Source organism: Rhinatrema bivittatum, chromosome 16 (assembly GCF_901001135.1).
Source record: "Rhinatrema bivittatum chromosome 16, aRhiBiv1.1, whole genome shotgun sequence".
NCBI classification, from domain to species: domain Eukaryota; kingdom Metazoa; phylum Chordata; class Amphibia; order Gymnophiona; family Rhinatrematidae; genus Rhinatrema; species Rhinatrema bivittatum.
Genome location: NC_042630.1, coordinates 42560974 through 42579192, shown reverse-complemented (window position 1 = coordinate 42579192; position 18219 = coordinate 42560974). Strand labels below are relative to the sequence as shown.

Genomic DNA, 18219 nt, shown 5'->3' with positions numbered 1-18219 from the left:
TATATCTAGCTAAATAAGCTGATTTAAAGAACCCACGGATCAGCTATATTTTAAAATTTAACTATTTTCCTTACCTTTTTCAGGTTTGCTATTATTATAAACACTATCACTTTCACTCATTCAGACATATACCAATGTTCCTTTAATTTTTTTAATGTTTTTTATTTGAACCGTAACTAGGCCACTATGACAGAACAAAACAGCACACTCCTCCTCAGTTTCCAGCGCAGCTCTCTCCTATAGTTCTAATCTGCACATGTTAAAGCATCTGTCAGGAGAATTCTACTCTGTTGATGACATTGAAGAATAGTTCTTATCTCTATCCAAAAATCTCACTTAATATTCACAAGTCAAATTTAAAATCACTTGGTAGAAGTTTGTGTAATTTAGATTTTTAACAACTTTGAGATTTCCTCTCAATGAAATTAATCAACAAGTTACTACTGCACTTTGACCTTTAAAAGTATACCTACGCTAGCCTGTTCACATGCTGACTGTAGGCACATATGGTGTTACCTTAGCGCTTCCTAGGTGATGGCTTCAGAACTTGATTTTTTATACTTTCTGACTCAACGGATTTTCTTTATACTCAACCCAGCACAAGAAACAAAAAAAAAACAAAACAGAAAAACAAATCAAATATGACCCAAACTTTCCACTCAAACAAATCAAAGCAGTCTCAAATCACACCATCCCACTCAAGCCCTCCCCACAAGTGTCCTGCAATCTACAGATACTTACAAAACCTCAAAGAAATACCACTCAAACACCCCAAGACACTTATGCCTATAATTTGAAAAGTGAAATGTTTTAACCTCACAAAATAGTGAAGCAGGATCTCTATCATTTTCTCTAGTGTCCACAACTATAAATTGTATTTCCCAAAGTGTTTTACCCTTTTTCCCTTTCATAAAAGGCTCAGTGGAAAACAATTCTCAGGTGTTGGTTTTGTGCAGGTCCTGAGCCCCTTTTGTCCTGATCATCACATGATTTAATTGAACTTTATTAATATTAAGATGGTTTTAGATGGTTTTCCTGCCCCCTATGACGCAGGGTTCACCAAAGTCTTCCCAGTAGTTGAAACAGTGGGTTGCCTCTCTTATAGCTCCCCACCTGAATCACACATTTAAAAAAAAAAATGTAATAGTTTCCTTGGTTTTTTATTTTAAAATTAGACTCAGCAGATCTGTGGGTACCCACTGACATCACCGATGACATAAGTGGGACCCAGCGTGCTCTCCTTCATTATTCCGGGGGCTTGCCTAAGGCCCCCAATGCATGATGTCACATGACCTATGTAAAAAAAAAAAAAAAAACCAAAGCCGTGGCTTTACCTTCCATAGGAGGCTCAGAGAAGCAGTGACAATTGAAAACAGTTGTTTGCTCTGAGTCCTCACTGCCTCCATACTCCTTCTCCAGGCCTGCTCAGTATCTACTGTGGGGAACTGCTCCTCCACTAGGATCCTTTAGAAAAACACTGTGGCCTTGATCCCAGGCCCCTACTGCACCAGACCCCCCCACTGGAGAAGGTTATAATAAATATTTTTAAAACTCTATTAACAATAGTAAAACCTTTCTGAAATCTAAGGGTCCTAATAAGGGATTAATGTGACTAGTAAGTCTAAGATTTGCAAATCAATTTCTGCCTATAGTTTTTACCTGCAGCTGCTTTGAGTAAAGGGTCCAACTGATGCCAATATTATTTATTTTTTTGGCAAAATATATTGTCTGATTAATAAAATAAATCCTTTGTCCCATCAATATGACTTTGTTTTTTTTTTAACACTTATAGAAGGTGTAGAAATATGTGAGCAACTTGGAAAGTGTTCTAAACATCAAAATCACAGAACATATAGAAAGACATGGTTTAATGGAACAAAGTCAGCATGGCTTTACCCAGGGCAAGTCTTGCCTCACAAATCTGCTTCACTTTTTTGAAGGAGTTAATAAACATGTGGATAAAGGTGAACCGGTAGATATAGTATACTTGGATTTTCAGAAGGCGTTTGACAAAGTTCCTCATGAGAGGCTTCTAGGAAAAGTAAAAAGTCATGGGATAGGTGGCGATGTCCTTTCGTGGATTGCAAACTGGCTAAAAGACAGGAAACAGAGAGTAGGATTAAATGGGCAATTTTCTCAGTGGAAGGGAGTGGACAGTGGAGTGCCTCAGGGATCTGTATTGGGACCCTTACTGTTCAATATATTTATAAATGATCTGGAAAGAAATACGACGAGTGAGATAATCAAATTTGCAGATGACACAAAATTGTGCAGAGTAGTTAAATCACAAGCAGATTGTGATAAATTGCAGGAAGACCTTGTGAGACTGGAAAATTGGGCATCCAAATGGCAGATGAAATTTAATGTGGAAAAGTGCAAGGTGATGCATATAGGGAAAAATAACCCATGCTATAATTACACGATGTTGGGTTCCATATTAGGTGCTACAACCCAAGAAAGAGATCTAGGTGTCATAGTGGATAACACATTGAAATCGCCGGTTCAGTGTGCTGCGGCAGTCAAAAAAGCAAACAGAATGTTGGGAATTATTAGAAAAGGAATGATGAATAAAACGGAAAATGTCATAATGCCTCTGTATCGCTCCATGGTGAGACCGCACCTTGAATACTGTGTACAATTCTGGTCGCCGCATCTCAAAAAAGATATAATTGCGATGGAGAAGGTACAGAGAAGGGCTACCAAAATGATAAGGGGAATGGAACAACTCCCCTATGAGGAAAGACTAAAGAGATTAGGACTTTTCAGCTTGGAGAAGAGACGACTGAGGGGGGATATGATAGAGGTGTTTAAAATCATGAGAGGTCTAGAACGGGTAGATGTGAATCGGTTATTTACTCTTTCAGATAGTAGAAGGACTAGGGGACACTCCATGAAGTTAGCATGGGGCACATTTAAAACTAATCGGAGAAAGTTCTTTTTTACTCAACGCACAATTAAACTCTGGAATTTGTTGCCAGAGAATGTGGTTCGTGCAGGTAGTATAGCTGTGTTTAAAAAAGGATTGGATAAGTTCTTGGAGGAGAAGTCCATTACCTGCTATTAGGTTCACTTAGAGAATAGCCACTGCCATTAGCAATGGTTACATGGAATAGACTTAGTTTTTGGGTACTTGCCAGGTTCTTATGGCCTGGATTGGCCACTGTTGGAAACAGGATGCTGGGCTTGATGGACCCTTGGTCTGACCCAGTATGGCATTTTCTTATGTTCTTATGTGACAATATATGTATTTATTTATTTATTAAAAATGTGTATTCTGCCAATAATAACATTGTTATGCTAAGCATCTAACATGTATAATTGTTGGCCCCACCCCAGGTAAATTCCTAGATAGTCCCTTTTTTAAACCCAGGGAAACCAGGGTTCAAATCACACTGTCGCTCTTTGTGACCTTGGGTATGTCACTTTACCCTCCATTGCCTCAGGTAGAAAATTAGATTGTAAGCCCTGTGGGGAGAGGAAAATACCTATAGCATCTGAATATGATGTACAATTTAAAGTGCCAAAAAGCAGAATACAAAAATCTAAATAAATAAATTAACAACATTTGGAATATGCAAGGAAAGGTGTATATATATAGATAGACATATGCGTATATGTTAATTTTTATGCATGCAATATTTTGAAAAATCAACTTTAAGTCAGCAAATATGTCTCTTCTCTCACCATACTGGCATGGTTGCTATGCCTTTTCTTTTTCTGTCGAGTCAGCCTGGTTGCTAAGGCATCTCTTCCATGCTGAATCAGTAAGATGGCTTCTGCTTCTTATCTCTATTGGGCAAGTCTGGTGGCTGTCTCAGAAGTTGCTGCTGCTACACTTTCTTCAGTAGGTCGGCATGGCAAATGCCAGTGCTCTGCTCCCAGGGGATGGAGAAGGGATAAGGAGGAAGAACAGTAAGGGGTAGAGCTCAAGGACAGAAATGATAGTTAATTAGAAGTTGGAGACGGGAAGAAGGAGAGATGGGGAGATGACATAGAGTAGTCAGGGTGTGCACTGCGGAGAAAGTGCTGAGATCCAGGGGAGGTTGAAGGGGTAAGGATGAAAAAGAGAAGATTGCAGAAGTTGACAGGTAAGAGAAGAGGCATCATTGGGAGGGAGAGATGCACGTTATTGTATGAGAAAGGGTATGTAGTAAAGGCAAGAAAGAAGCATACAGAAGGAAAGAATAGGTAAGAAATATAAAGGAACATATTTCAGTGGTTTAAACAAATTAAATATATGCAAATATGCCCTGGAATTGCTGTAGAATTTTGTGAACCTTGCCACCAGCTCTACCAGAACAACAAGGGATTGATGATTAAGGCTTGTGGCCTTGATGTGCAGAGAGAGCAGAAAAGAAAGCACACAACTTAGGTTGCACAAGTAATGCCCTGCTTGGAGCAGATATATGTAACATTTTACATGGACAGCTCTGCACATAACTGGCCAATTAACAAATAGTTTTCAAGATGGACATGCACATAAGTTTGCTTTAAAAATCCTAAGTAATGTCTCCGTGCACAATGTAAGGTATGCAATCTATACACAGACTTAATACAATAACCCTCGTATAGGGGAACAAAAAAGAAACTGAATTCAAGAAACATTCAAGTTTATATTTAGGCTATCTATAGAGTAACTTAAATCCTTTTCAGCAAAATATGATACATATTGATTTTATAAAGCACAGTTTACAAACACAGAAATGAAACAAAAAATAGCCACAAATATTGATAGAAACCAGAGCTACTAGTGATCTAGCATGGAAGGATGGAAAGATGGAACCATAGTGCTTAAATGGGAAGATATAGATAAATATAAAGTAAGGAGTATGAAAAGAAAAACAGGTCTTTTATAGACATATTCTAGAAATAGTCTTGCTGCTGAATATCCCGAGACAAATCGCTGCTTAGACGGATAAGTCTTATCTGTAAGTTTAGACCTGCTATTGAACATGTATAGCTTAGCTGAATAAGTTATCCATCTAAGGCTGAATATTGTTACTTAGCCAGATGACTTATCCAGCTAAATAGCGCCTCCCTGATCCGCATATTGTCCACCCACAATTTGTCCAGCTTACTGATAGTGGATAAGTTACTTATCCAGCTACCTAGCATTTGAGTATCAACCTCTCTATATTGTATATTTAACATTTCATGACTTTTTTCACTGCCTCTATGAACTCCTTATTCCGCAGGCTGTAGATTATGGGATTCAGCAAAGGAGTCACAGTAGTGTAAAATACAGCCACCACCTTATCCAAGTACAACGGGTGCTTCCCTGAAGGCCTGATATACATGTACATAGCACCTCCAAAGAACATGATCACCACAGTGAGATGAGAGGCACAGGTGGAAAAGGCTTTACGACGACCAGATGAGGAAGGGATTCTTAATGTGGTTTGAATAATGAAAATGTAAGAGATACAGATAAAGGAGAAGGTAAGGACGAGGACTAATGAGGTGATTACAGAACTGGTCACTTCTGTCACAGAGTCCCTCGGGTAAGAAAGCTCCAGTAGAGGCCCCGTATCACACAGGAAATGATCAATTTTATTCCTCCCATAGAAGGGTAATTGTGCTATTAAATTTATGGGCAATAAAGTCCAGAAGAACCCATTCATCCAGCAGGAAGCAGCAAGGCGAAAGCAAATTCTGCTGCTCATTAACACATGGTAATGCAGGGGCCGGCAGATGGCGAGATATCGATCATAACCCATGATGGTAATAAGGAAACACTCAGTTGATCCAAAGGAAAAGAAGAAATAATACTGCAGGAAACAGCCAGTAAAGGAAATATAGTTATTTTGAGAGAGAAAGCCAGACAACATTTTTGGCATAGTGCTAGATGTGTAACCAATTTCAACAAAAGACAAATTGCCCAGAAAGATGTACATGGGCTTATGAAGGGACATATTGGACCATACCAACATGATGATCGATATATTCCCAACCAAAGTAAGAGTGTAGATCAGTAAGAACAGCGTAAATAGAACAGCATGTGCACCCCCATTGATGGAGAGTGTATGGAGAATAAATTCTTTCACTTTTGTCTGGTTTCCTTCCCACATCCATCCAATATTTAACCTGAAATGAGAAAGAACAGCTGAAAGGGAATTTTGTTCACTAATCCAGTTAGGTATTTATTTTAACTGATCATAATTTATTCCAATGACTTTTTCCTAATTTTCTATTTTTCTTTATTTTCTAGAAAGAACAAATATTTATTATTTTGCGTCCTCTTTCCGCAACTCAAAGGAACTGTTTTTCGGCTAACTGCACTTTCATATAACTTACCAATCATATATTCTATGTAAATTTGTATATAATTCTTACCATGTAAGCACTTACTTTCTGCTTATATGCTCTGCTCTCCAGTTAGAAATTGTTTAACCTTTCCTTTTTTTCTAACAGCCTAGTTCCACATTCCCTCTTATAATGTAATTTTTGCTTTCATTGTTAATTGGTTCACCCCCTAGTTTATTGTAAACCGGTACGATAAGACCTGGTCTTGAGCATCGGTATATTAAAAGCATTTAATTAAATAAATAAATAAATAAATAAACAAATAAATAAATAAATAAATACATTATTGATGTGAAATTATAGCAAAGAAAAATTTGCTAGAACGTCCCTAGAAGAACCAGAACCAGGATTGGAATCAGTCCTCATGGATGTAATGAGGGAGGTGGTAATTTACAAACTCTTTGTGGTCTTTGCAGAAACTTTGATTCTACAGGGCCTGGAAGTGATGATGTTTCACAAAGCCCTAATCAATGATATCCCTCAGTACATCAGAATATTCCTGAGAGTTTACAGACCAAAAAGGAGTGTGAGATCTTCTGGTCACTGTCTTTCAGATGTGCCGACAGCAAAGTCTGTGCATATTATGCAGAGTATTGAGAATCAATTTATTTATTATTTAAATAATCTTACATAGTAGCTGGACCCATTCTCTGGGATTACTTTGCCTGAGGACTTAAGGAAAAGTGCAAGGTTTATCATCTTTCAGATGGCAACTAAAGACTATTTTTCAAGGAAGTGTTTGGTACCTAGCTACTCATCCAGTTCAATCTAGAGATTACATGCGATGAACAGTAATGTATTGTATTACTTCTAGGCATGCAGGCATATGACTGAGTATTGTTTTAATTGTAATTATTTAAGTTTTAAATGTAAGCCACCGAGAACATTGGCTTGTTGTGGCATATAATTTTTTTAAAATAAATAAATAATTTTCAAAGGAAAAACACTCCTTGTTTCCCTAATAAATTTTGGGTGCATGAGTTCTTTGCTGCTTCCTCCTCAAAGCACTTGGCAGTAAATTAGACATGGATATTTCCAAATGAAATCCCTTTGTACACTTTATTATCCTCGCCTCTAGCCCTGCCCCTTTTTGCCACTAGTAAACGTATACACGTTTTTTCATGGTAAATATACATTTACACACAGAGCAAAGTGGGTAATTTTCAAACAATTTCTAAATGGGTAAACACCTCTTTACTTGCATAAAACCTTTTGAAAATTGCCTCCAAGGATGCTTTAGCAAGGACATGCAGAGTTGACCTATGTTACCCCCTTATATCATTCCCTGACCCACTACATATGTTTAGGAAATCATCTTCTTGTAAAAATTCAGTTTTGTTATAAGCTTCCTTACCATATTATTTCAAACAAAACAACTTTATACCATTAAAATGTTTTATAGTGTCTCTTTCACAGTTTTAAATTTAATTATGGATGTTTGTTTACGGCTGCTATGCAACAGTAATAACATGCAAATCGACCCAATCATATTTTTTTTTCTTTTTGCTGAGCTTCTGTAAATTCCATTCTCATTACCAGAGAAAGTACTGGACGCTCCATGAAAAACACTGGAATTTCCAGGGAAAAGTTCTGGAAGTCACCATGAATATGGGCAAGAACAGAGATTTGGAAAAAGCAACTCCTAGGTGTCAAGCATTAAATGTTCTTTATCAAGAAGTTTTAATGACAGATATAATTAAAGTTGTGGATATGGATTTTTGTGAAACTTGTATGTTGTGAAATGATGAAGGACTGATTTTCCTGCTAACCACTCTCATTGCTTGAAAATCACCCCAGAACAGCACAGAAAACTGCAGAGATCTTCATCAATGTTCTATGCAGGCACCACACTGATACGTAAAAACCATGAATAGTGCATGGACAACTGTACAGAAGCCAAATCCCCATGTAAGCATTATACCGATACATATAAGCATGAATACAGCATGGACAGCTGACAAACAGATCTTGTTCAGAACCCCGTGCAAGCATCAAACTGATACACAGCAGCAGATGACTAGGTTCATGTATATGGTGAAAAATACAAAGCAGCAGATCTATGGTACAGCTACATTTATCTTACGAGGAATTCAGCTCTCACTGCAGCTCCAAGGGTTCTCAGCACAGATTAAGGAAGGTTAAAATTCCTGTATAAAAATGCATTTCACTCAGTGCATGCTGTCCAGACTTTGTCTGTTGAACTGTCAGTGTGCTGCCTGCCTTGGGGTTCTGTACAGTGCAGTCACACTACAGTTTCCTTAGATTTATAATCGTGGAAGCAGCAGAGCAATGTTGGGGAGACGGCTTTCAGTAAACTGTAAACGTGTTATAAAGAATACCATGAAAATCAAGACTAACATAGCAATGATGGCAGAAAAGGACCAAATGATCCACCCAGTCTGCCCAGCAAGCTTATGCCAGAATCTGCTGTACTGTGCAGGTTACCCCCATGCTTATCAATTTACCAGACCATAAACGTCAGGGTCCTCGGATGATATTTGAATCCAATTTCCCTTAACTGTTGCCGTGAAGGCAGAGAGCAATGTTGGAGTTGCATCAAAAGTATCAGGCTTAGTGATTAAGGGTAGAGATGTGCATTCATTTTTTCCCAAAATAGGCAATTTCAATGAAATTGCCTAATTCGGTATGGTTGAGGGGAACTGAAAAATGAATGAGATTTTTCCGAAATTTTGGAAAAATTTGTTTTTTGTGCTAGTGCACTAACTTTGACCCATTAGTGCACACTATCAGGAGTTAGCGCGCACTATCAGGAGTTAGCGTGCACTAACTTCTGATAGTGAGCACTAACACGAAAATTGGGGACTCCCGAAAAAAAAAACCTCAAACCATGGGAAAAATTAAATTTCCCATGGGGGGCCTCGAAACGAAGCCCGAGATGAAAAAAAAGAAAAAGATGCACATCTCTAAGTAAGGGCAGTAAGCTCCAATTCAGCTAGTTACCCCCATGTTTATTTATTCCCCAAACTGTAAAAGTCGGGACCCTTATATTTGTTTTAATGACCAAATGAGTCACCTAAAGAGCAAACCTGCTGGACCTGGAGAATTACTGCTGGTCCTTATGATTATATATAAAATATATATATTGTAGGATACTCTGATCTATGGTTTCCTCCTTATGATCATGGGAATGCTGATCCCTGCATCTGGAAGCTATGAAGAAAATAAAGTAAGGAGATGAGAGAGCAAGTATGATTCCCTCTACCTAGTTTGGGCACCGATTATGTACACTAGAGGTTACTGTATAAGGGGGGTGGGATCTAAAGGCATCTCTGAGATAATTGCAAAATAACATTTTATTTAACTTAACTTGATATTCATGGCACCTTGTGGACTCTAATCTGAGTAAGGTTGATCATTTTGCAATATTTCGACATTTTGTTTTCCTACCCTTGAAAAGTTCCTTAATGGTAATTTTTTGGGAAAGATAACATAATAATAAAGGGTTCACTTTGCTACTTACTGTGAATAAGGTCTTGAAACCTTCATTGAAGAATGAAGAATTAGATTGCTCAATCTTTGGCTTCCTAAACCAGCAGAAGAAGGATTTGCTGTGCAGGTTTAGAATGGGTGGGAAGGCAGATTACAAAGAGTGGATCCTCTGCCGCAGCCTTACCTCTGCCCTGCCCTTCAGTCCATGCTTTCAGCAATGGACTCAAATGATGATTGTCTTCCCCATCCTGGTTTTATGAAGGTTTATATTTCTAGCAGCCTGGCAGTACCCAGAGGGACCAAACAACAAGACTTTAATCACTGAAGAATCTTTAAAGTTTGCAGAAAGATCTGTGCCTGTTGGAGGTAATTAATTATGCTGTAATTACACACATAGATTAACATAGAATGTAAGGGTTTCTTTCCATTAAAACTGTTTCTGACACCAGGGAATACATAGTTTGAAGATGAATAATTAGTTTGTTAACAGTTTGCTGTCATGGGACCTGGGTCTGCAGAAGTTTCAATAACACCAGTTTTTATTATTATATTAATAAAAAATGTGATTAACACCTTCCATCTAAGCAGGATCTCAGCAGGAGTTACAGTTTATCAGGCGCTATGGCATTAAAGTTTTGTTGGGTGCGTTGACAGGAATGATTAACTTTGTGTGAAAGGCACACAAGACAGGAAGCTAGGATGCAAAATTTATATGTGAACAATGAATATTTTGTGCAATATATTTTGGCAGAAGAGTACAAGTATATTCTTCTCCCCCCACCAAAAAAAAAAAAAAAGTTATGTGCACAAATGCTCCCAAGGACTTTTCGCCAGTCCTTTCAAGTGGCCTTTTTGAGCAATAGATCTGCATGACTTTATATTCAAAAAAGTTTTTGTGTGTAAATTGTTTTCCCTTATAAATTGTCACAGAAAAGTCAAACCTTGGGGAAAATATTCAGTATTTGAAAATATTTAAGTGGAAGGCCTTTACATAGGGTAATTACAAGGGGTTTGCCCCACTTCTAGCTTGCCACACATTTCTCTTCATGTACACGCTGAGGTAGATCTTAAATAAGTACGCCTGATTTTATAAGATACGCGCATAGCCGCGTGTATCTTATAAAATTTGGATCGGCGCGCGCAAGGCTGCGCAAAATCAGCAGCCTGCATGAGCTGAGCCGAACAGCCTGCCTCCGTTCCCTCTGAGGCCGCTCCGATTTCGGAGCGGCCTCAGAGGGAACTTTCCTTCCACGTACCCCCACCTTCCCCTCCCTTCCCCTTCCTTCCCCTATCTAACCCACCCCCCAGCCCTACCTAAATCCCCCCCTACCTTTGTTGTGCAAGTTATGCCTGCTTGAAGCAGGCATAACTTGCGCGCACCGCCTCGGCATCCCCCGGCACAGGCAGCAGTGCCAGGGGACACAGGACCGCCCTCCCGGCCCGCCCCCGAACTGTTGCCATGCCCCCGAACCCACACCAGACCACCCCCTGACCCCAGACATGCCAATGGACACGTCCCCTTCCGCCCCTTTTACGAAGCCCCAGGACTTACGCACGTCCCGGGGCTTTGCGTGCGCCGGCGGCCTATGCAAAATAGGTGTGCCGGCGCACGAGTGCCCTGCACGCGTAAATCCTGCCAGATTTATGCGCGCAGGGTTTTTAAAGTCTAGCCCAATAGGAATAAAATAAAAGGAAGACAAACAAAAGGTTGTTTATTATTCATTTTGTTTTGTATTGTTATGGGCCCACCCTGCCAAAATTTTCAATATAATCTTGTGCCACCTAATTATACAAAAAACCCCTGGACTTTTTTTTTCCAATCCCTAAATTCAACACACATCCCCAGGTCCTGTTTCCCTTTTTACCTTTAACAGGATTTTAAAATAGCACCCTTATGACGTGGGGGATAAGCATTGATCTATTGCAAATGATAGCAGAGAAATGGAAGAGCAGCATCTGGAATGGAATCTATTTATTTATTTGAAAATTACTTATATTTTGCCTTTTGTCCTAAAATCAAATAGGTATGCCTTACTGATGAATACTGAAAAATGATGGAGGGCTGGTTATATGGCTACAAAGATACATAAATAGGAATAATAATTCCATTATAGTGAGATACTACACAGGGTTTAGTAAACCTGTCCTAGTAATCCCATAGTCAATTGAATCTCTGGGAAATCCGCAATAAATATGTGTAACCCCAGTTGGAGCACTTTTAATAAAAGAGATCAGGTAGGGAATGGTCAGGATGGGAATAGATAATAAAACGAAAATGTCATAATACCTCTGTATCGCTCAATGGTGAGATCGCACCTTGAATACTGTGTACAACTCTGGTCGCCGCATCTCAAAAAAGATATAGTTGCGAAGGAGAAGGTACAGAGATGGGCAACCAAAATGATAAAGGGGATGGAACAGCTCTCCTATGAGGAAAGGCTGAAGAGGTTAGGGCTGTTCAGCTTGGAGAAGAGACGGCTGAGGGGGGATATGATAGAGGTCTTTAAGATCATGAGAGGTCTTGAATGAGTAGATATGAATCAGTTATTTACACTTTTGGATAATAGAAGGACTATGGGGCATTCCATGAAGTCAGCAAGTAGCACATTTAAGACTAATTGGAGAAAATTATTTTTCACTCAAAGCGCAATTAAGCTCTGGAATTTGTTGCCAGAGGATGTGGTTAGTGCAGTTAGTGTAGCTGGGTTCAAAAAAAGTTTGGATAAGTTCTTGGAGGAGAAGTCAATTAACTGCTGTTGGGTAACTGCAATGTTCTTGTGGCCTGTTTTGGCCTCTGTTGGAAACAAGATGCTGGGCTTGATAGACCCTTGGTCTGACCCAGCATGGCAATTTCTTATGTTCTTATCCTGGCATCCTATCTTTGGGTTCAAAATGTATACTTGGTCAGGTAGATGGCAGTTTGTCTTCTGTTGGATGGGATAAAATACCAGATCCATTTTTCCCCTCTGTGACCATCAGACTGCACCCCATGCATAATCGTCTGTCTTCTTTCTCATCCTGCATTAACTGACCCAACCTTGAACCTACAATCTTGGGAATTCACAATTAAAGTCTATACATAAGGGTTTATTTGTTCCAGTAGTTGAGTCACAGGATTCACAGCATAGACACACGGCAGCAACAAAACAAATGTTCTTTATATTACTTCTTTCAGAGCATTTACTTCTTAAACCCTTACTCCAAACAATCCTGGTATTTTTCTTCCATAATGTACTCTGTACTCACATCTCTTCATTGAATTCTTCACTTCTGCCTTTTCCTCTCCATCTTATTTCAGTCTCCCTCATCCCCTTAGTGTCATATATCACAGGGTATACTCCACCTAAATTTCATCTCTTCACACACATTCTTAAAGAAATAGCCTGAAGCAATGCCATACTGTACTGTAATAATTGCAAGTAACTAAAAGTAGAAGGTAAGTGACAATATTAGATCACTGAAAAAGGATATATTACTAGTGATACAATATATGGCTAGAATTTAGGGCCTGGGGTACAAATGCATGAGAAAATTTTCATACATTGAAGAACTAATATATGTGCTCATTTATATCATATAATATCCATCATGGATTCCCTGTTAATCTGTTTGTGGCTGCGGGCTCACCAGGACAGTCTTAAGAAGCCATGAACTAAAGATATATGCTATGACATGCAGACGAGAAAAAAAAATCATAAACTCTGTTTATGATTTTCTTCGCAACCATAAGGACTTCCTTTTTCTTTAGGGTGTAGAATTGCAGATTCAACCGAGGAGTCACTGCAGTGTCAACACAGCCACCATCTTCTCAAAGTTGAATTAGTGATTTCCTGATGGCCTAATATCCATATACATGTAGCACATGCAAAAAATAATAATAACCATGTTTAAGTGGGAGCAGAGATGGAAAAGACCTTAAGATACCCAGATAAAGAAATGAGTTTTACTATTGATTGCTTAAGGAATTTTTAAAAAACAAAGGCAAAGGAGAAGGAAATTGCAAGCTTTAGGGAAATGTATATAGATCTCCATTACATAATACCTCATACTAAAAAGTTCAAGAAGTGGTCCTGAATGCCATTTATGTAGCAATAATGAGTATACAGTGATAGAGAGAGTCATGAAAAACCTTCAAAGAATATTAGATGATCTAGTTGGGCCATTAGATGATCAAGAGAGGATAAGGCCATAGTGGATAGATTAAGGGGTAGCTTTTCAAATGTTTCATACGCACATCCATATGCGCATGCTACCCGGCACACTCACATAGACATGCAATTTTATAACATGCGTGCGCTGGCGCATGCATGTAATAAAATTTCAGGTCGGTGCGCGCAAGGGGGGTAGACTAATGCAATTACATATGTAGATATATCGGGGCCTTCCCCAGTTCCCTCCCAGTCTGCTCAAATTAAGGAGCAGACTGGGAGGGAACTTCCCAACCCCCTAGCCTAACCTCCCTTCCCCTTCCCCTATCCTGCCCTCCCCCTATCCCTATCCTAAATACCCCTAAATTTCTTATCTTACCTTTTGCTCCTGCTTCCGAGCAGAAGCAAGCTGTGCATGCCGGCACAGCAGCAAATGGCCACTGTGCCAGGTGCTTCTACCCCTGCAACATTCCGCCCCCCCCCCCCCCCGATCACCTCTTTGGAAATTGGACCGGCTCATGTAAGGCCTAGCCACACGCATAAACTCCAGAGTTTTATGTGCGTAAGTTTTAAAATCCCACCCTATATTTACTGAGGAAGGCATAAGACAGACACCCATGCCTGAAGTGATATTTAAAGGTGATGATTCAGAGGAATTTAGATTGTAAGCTCACTGGGGATAGGGAAGTACCTATAATACCTGAATGTAATCTGCTTTGAAGTGCCAAAAAGCAGAATATAAAATAAAAATAAAAATACTGAAGCAAATCTCAGTGAACCTGGCAGATGTAACAAGGCAATTTGGATAACTAACAAGAAATAAATCACCTAGACCAGATGGTATGTATTCAGAGTGCTGAAAGAACTAAAAAAAATGAAATTATATACCTATTAGTAATCTGGAAATTATCATTAAAACCAGTTAAGATACCTGAAAATTGGAGAGCGATCGACATAACCCCCATTTTTAAAAAGGGTTCCAGGGGTGATCTCTTAAACTGATGTCAGGGCTGGGAACAGTGGTTGAAACTGTTATTAAGAATAAATTACTGAACCTATATGTAGTCATAGATTAATCAATAAAATCCAACATGGAATTAGCCAAGGGAAGTCTTGCCTCTCTAATCTGCTACAGTTTTTTGAAGGCATGAATAAACATGTGGATAAAGGTGAGCCAGTTGATATAGTGCTCAGAAAGCTTTTGACAACATATTTCATGAGAGACTTAAAGAAAATAAAAAATCATATGTATACTGTAAATGATCTAGAAATGGGAACTATGAGTGAGGAGATCAAATTTGCTGATAATACAAAATTATTCAAAATTCCTAAATCACAAGAAGATTGTGAGAAATTGTCAGAACACCTTGCAAAAGTGGAAGACTGGGTATCCAAATGGGAGATGACATTTAATGTGGATATGTGCTGATTGATGCATGTAGTGAAGAACAACCCAAAATATAGCTACATGATACAAGGTTCCACACTGGGAGTCACCATCCTGGACAAGGATCTAGGTATCTGTAAAGGCCAGGGAATAGTTAAGGTCACTAGGTGGCATATTTTACTTTCTTAATTCCCACAGATACAAACAGAAATATTTATAAACTGTGATTAGCTGATTTTCACAATTATTGTCCCTGTAAATTGAGTATATATAATAATCCAGGACTAATAAAAATTGCAATACACATAAGAGTAAGGTAAAATGTAAAAAAGGATGCATAATACAAATGTAATAGAAAATAAGATACAAGGAATTATGGGCCGGATTTTAAAAGGGTTACACACGCCGGGCCTATAGCCCCGGGATGTGTATAAGGCCTGCGGCTTGCAAAAAGGTGTGGTGAGGGGGCGGGGAGGGGGTGGGGTGTGGGTGGGGTGGTCCGGGGCGGGGTCAGGTTCCTGGCACAGCAGATATATTTTCTGTTGTGCCAGGGAGTGCTCACTGGCAGTCGGCCGGCGTGCGCAACTTTCTTCAGCCCCAGAGCTGAAGTTAGTTTTGAGATTAAAAAAACAAAGTAAAAGGTAGGGGGGAAAGGGTGGGGGAGGTAAGGGAAGGGAATGTGGGGTGGGAGGTAGGGTAGCGCGGCTCGGCTTGGGCTTGGCGCATGCAAGGTGCACAATTGTGCACCCCCTTGTGTGCGCCAACCGCTGATTTTATATCATGCGCACACCTGCACGTGCAAGTTATAAAATCGGGCATACATGTGTATGTGCCGGGTAGCGCGCACACTCCTTTTAAAATCTACCCCTATATGCATGGAATAAGTAAATCAAAACCAGATTTGTTCACTTTCCTGCGGTCATCCCATGAATCTCAGCAGTGGAGCAGTTGGACTTCAGCGATGGACTACTGGCTAGGGATGTGAATCGTTTTAGGACGATTAAAATTATCGTCCGATAATTTTAATATCGTCTTAAACCGTTATGGAACACAATACAATAGAGATTCTAACGATTTATCGTTATAAATCGTTAGAATCGTGAGCCGGCACACTAAAACCCCCTAAAACCCACCCCCGACCCTTTAAATTAAATCCCCCACCCTCCCGAACCCCCCCCCAAATGACTTAAATAACCTGCGGGTCCAGCGGCGGTCCGGAACGGCAGCGGTCCGGAACGGGCTCCTGCTACTGAATCTTGTTGTCTTCGGCCGGCGCCATTTTCCAAAATGGCGCCGAAAAATGGCGGCGGCCATAGACGAACACGATTGGACGGCAGGAGGTCCTTCCGGACCCCCGCTGGACTTTTGGCAAGTCTTGTGGGGGTCAGGAGGTCCCCCCCAAGCTGGCCAAAAGTTCCTGGAGGTCCAGCGGGGGTCAGGGAGCGATTTCCCGCCGCGAATCGTTTTCGTACGGAAAATGGCGCCGGCAGGAGATCGACTGCAGGAGGTCATTCAGCGAGGGTTCCGGCGCCTCGCTGAACGACCTCCTGCAGTCGATCTCTTGCCGGCGCCATTTTCCGTACGAAAACGATTCACGGCGGGAAATCGCTCCCTGACCCCCGCTGGACCTCCAGGAACTTTTGGCCAGCTTGGGGGGGGCCTCCTGACCCCCACAAGACTTGCCAAAAGTCCAGCGGGGGTCCGGAAGGACCTCCTGCCGTCCAATCGTGTTCGTCTATGGCCGCCACCATTTTTCGGCGCCATTTTGGAAAATGGCGCCGGCCGAAGACAACAAGATTCAGTAGCAGGAGCCCGTTCCGGACCGCTGCCGTTCCGGACCGCCGCTGGACCCGCAGGTTATTTAAGTCATTTGGGGGGGGGTTCGGGAGGGTGGGGGATTTAATTTAAAGGGTCGGGGGTGGGTTTTAGGGGGTTTTAATGTGCCGGTTTTGCGATTTTACGTTTTTTCGATTTTTTACGATTTTTCACGATATTTTACCCCCCCCCCCCAAACGGCAACAATACGATTCCCTCCCCCTCCCAGCCGAAATCGATCGTTAAGACGATCGAGGACACGATTCACATCTCTACTACTGGCACATCATGAACATCTTGTATTACCATCAGTACTCGTTTTGTTTTTGTAAGGTGGTTTACATAGAATATCTATTCTTGACTTCCCGCCAATATCCAGCCATCAATCATGCTGTGCACTTTCTTCTTTCCCATGCATTCCAACTCTAGGGCAGGGAAGCGCTGCCAGGTGTTGGGTCAAAAAGGTCAAAGGAATTTGATCTATAGATAGCTCATTAATTAAGTTTTTCAGAGGGTCTCAGAGACTCGCCACTAGCACACAAAATTCAGTGGTTTAGTTTTCCAGAGAAAACAGAGAACTTAACAAAAAAGAGAAGCCAGAAGGCTTAAAAAATCTTAAATATATAAATTCTGTTCTGTCCCCAGCAGTGGGTACATGTTTGTATCTGTACATATTGTAGTTTAACTGTGTTTAGTGCAGTCCTCCCTGCTGAGGATTCTTGATACTGAAAAACTTTTTGTAACCCATGATAAAAGTCTGTGAGCCTTGCCTTTAAGAGGAGCCTTTGCCCTTAAGAGAAGCTCCCTCCCCCCTCCACTTTCTCTCACTATCGGAAGAGCTTGAATGCCCCTCAATATAACTTGAGTCTTCCAAGGTGCCTTATAGGCTCAAGAGACTGCCCTTCATGCTCACCCTGTGTCACATGGTTCTTAGACTCGCTGCCATTGGACCTTGCCCCCCTGCCCCTAGCTTGTGGAGGCGTTTCCTTTAGCAGCTCTTGACAAGAGCTCAGTCTTGCCCATGTTTTCTTCTGAGCCAGCAGCGCTCTGTAAAACTCCCTGAAACATTAGGGTTTTTACCTTTTCTCTTACTGCCTTCATCTGGACTAAATCAGC

At 40.5% G+C, this 18219-nt stretch overlaps 1 protein-coding gene across 1 annotated transcript; it reads right to left on the bottom strand.

Annotated features, from left to right (window-relative positions):
* Positions 1-5144: 5144 nt before the first annotated feature.
* Positions 5145-6068, bottom strand: LOC115077536 (olfactory receptor 11G2-like). The gene has a single exon (XM_029579829.1). The coding sequence runs from the start codon at positions 6066-6068 to the stop codon at positions 5145-5147; it is 924 nt and encodes a 307-aa protein (XP_029435689.1).
* Between the last annotated feature and the right edge of the window lie 12151 nt (positions 6069-18219).

Excerpts from the sequence above, each read along its gene's own strand:
- LOC115077536 (XM_029579829.1), bottom strand. The coding sequence starts at position 6,068 with ATGTGGGAAGGAAACCAGACAAAAGTGAAAGAATTTATTCTCCATACA.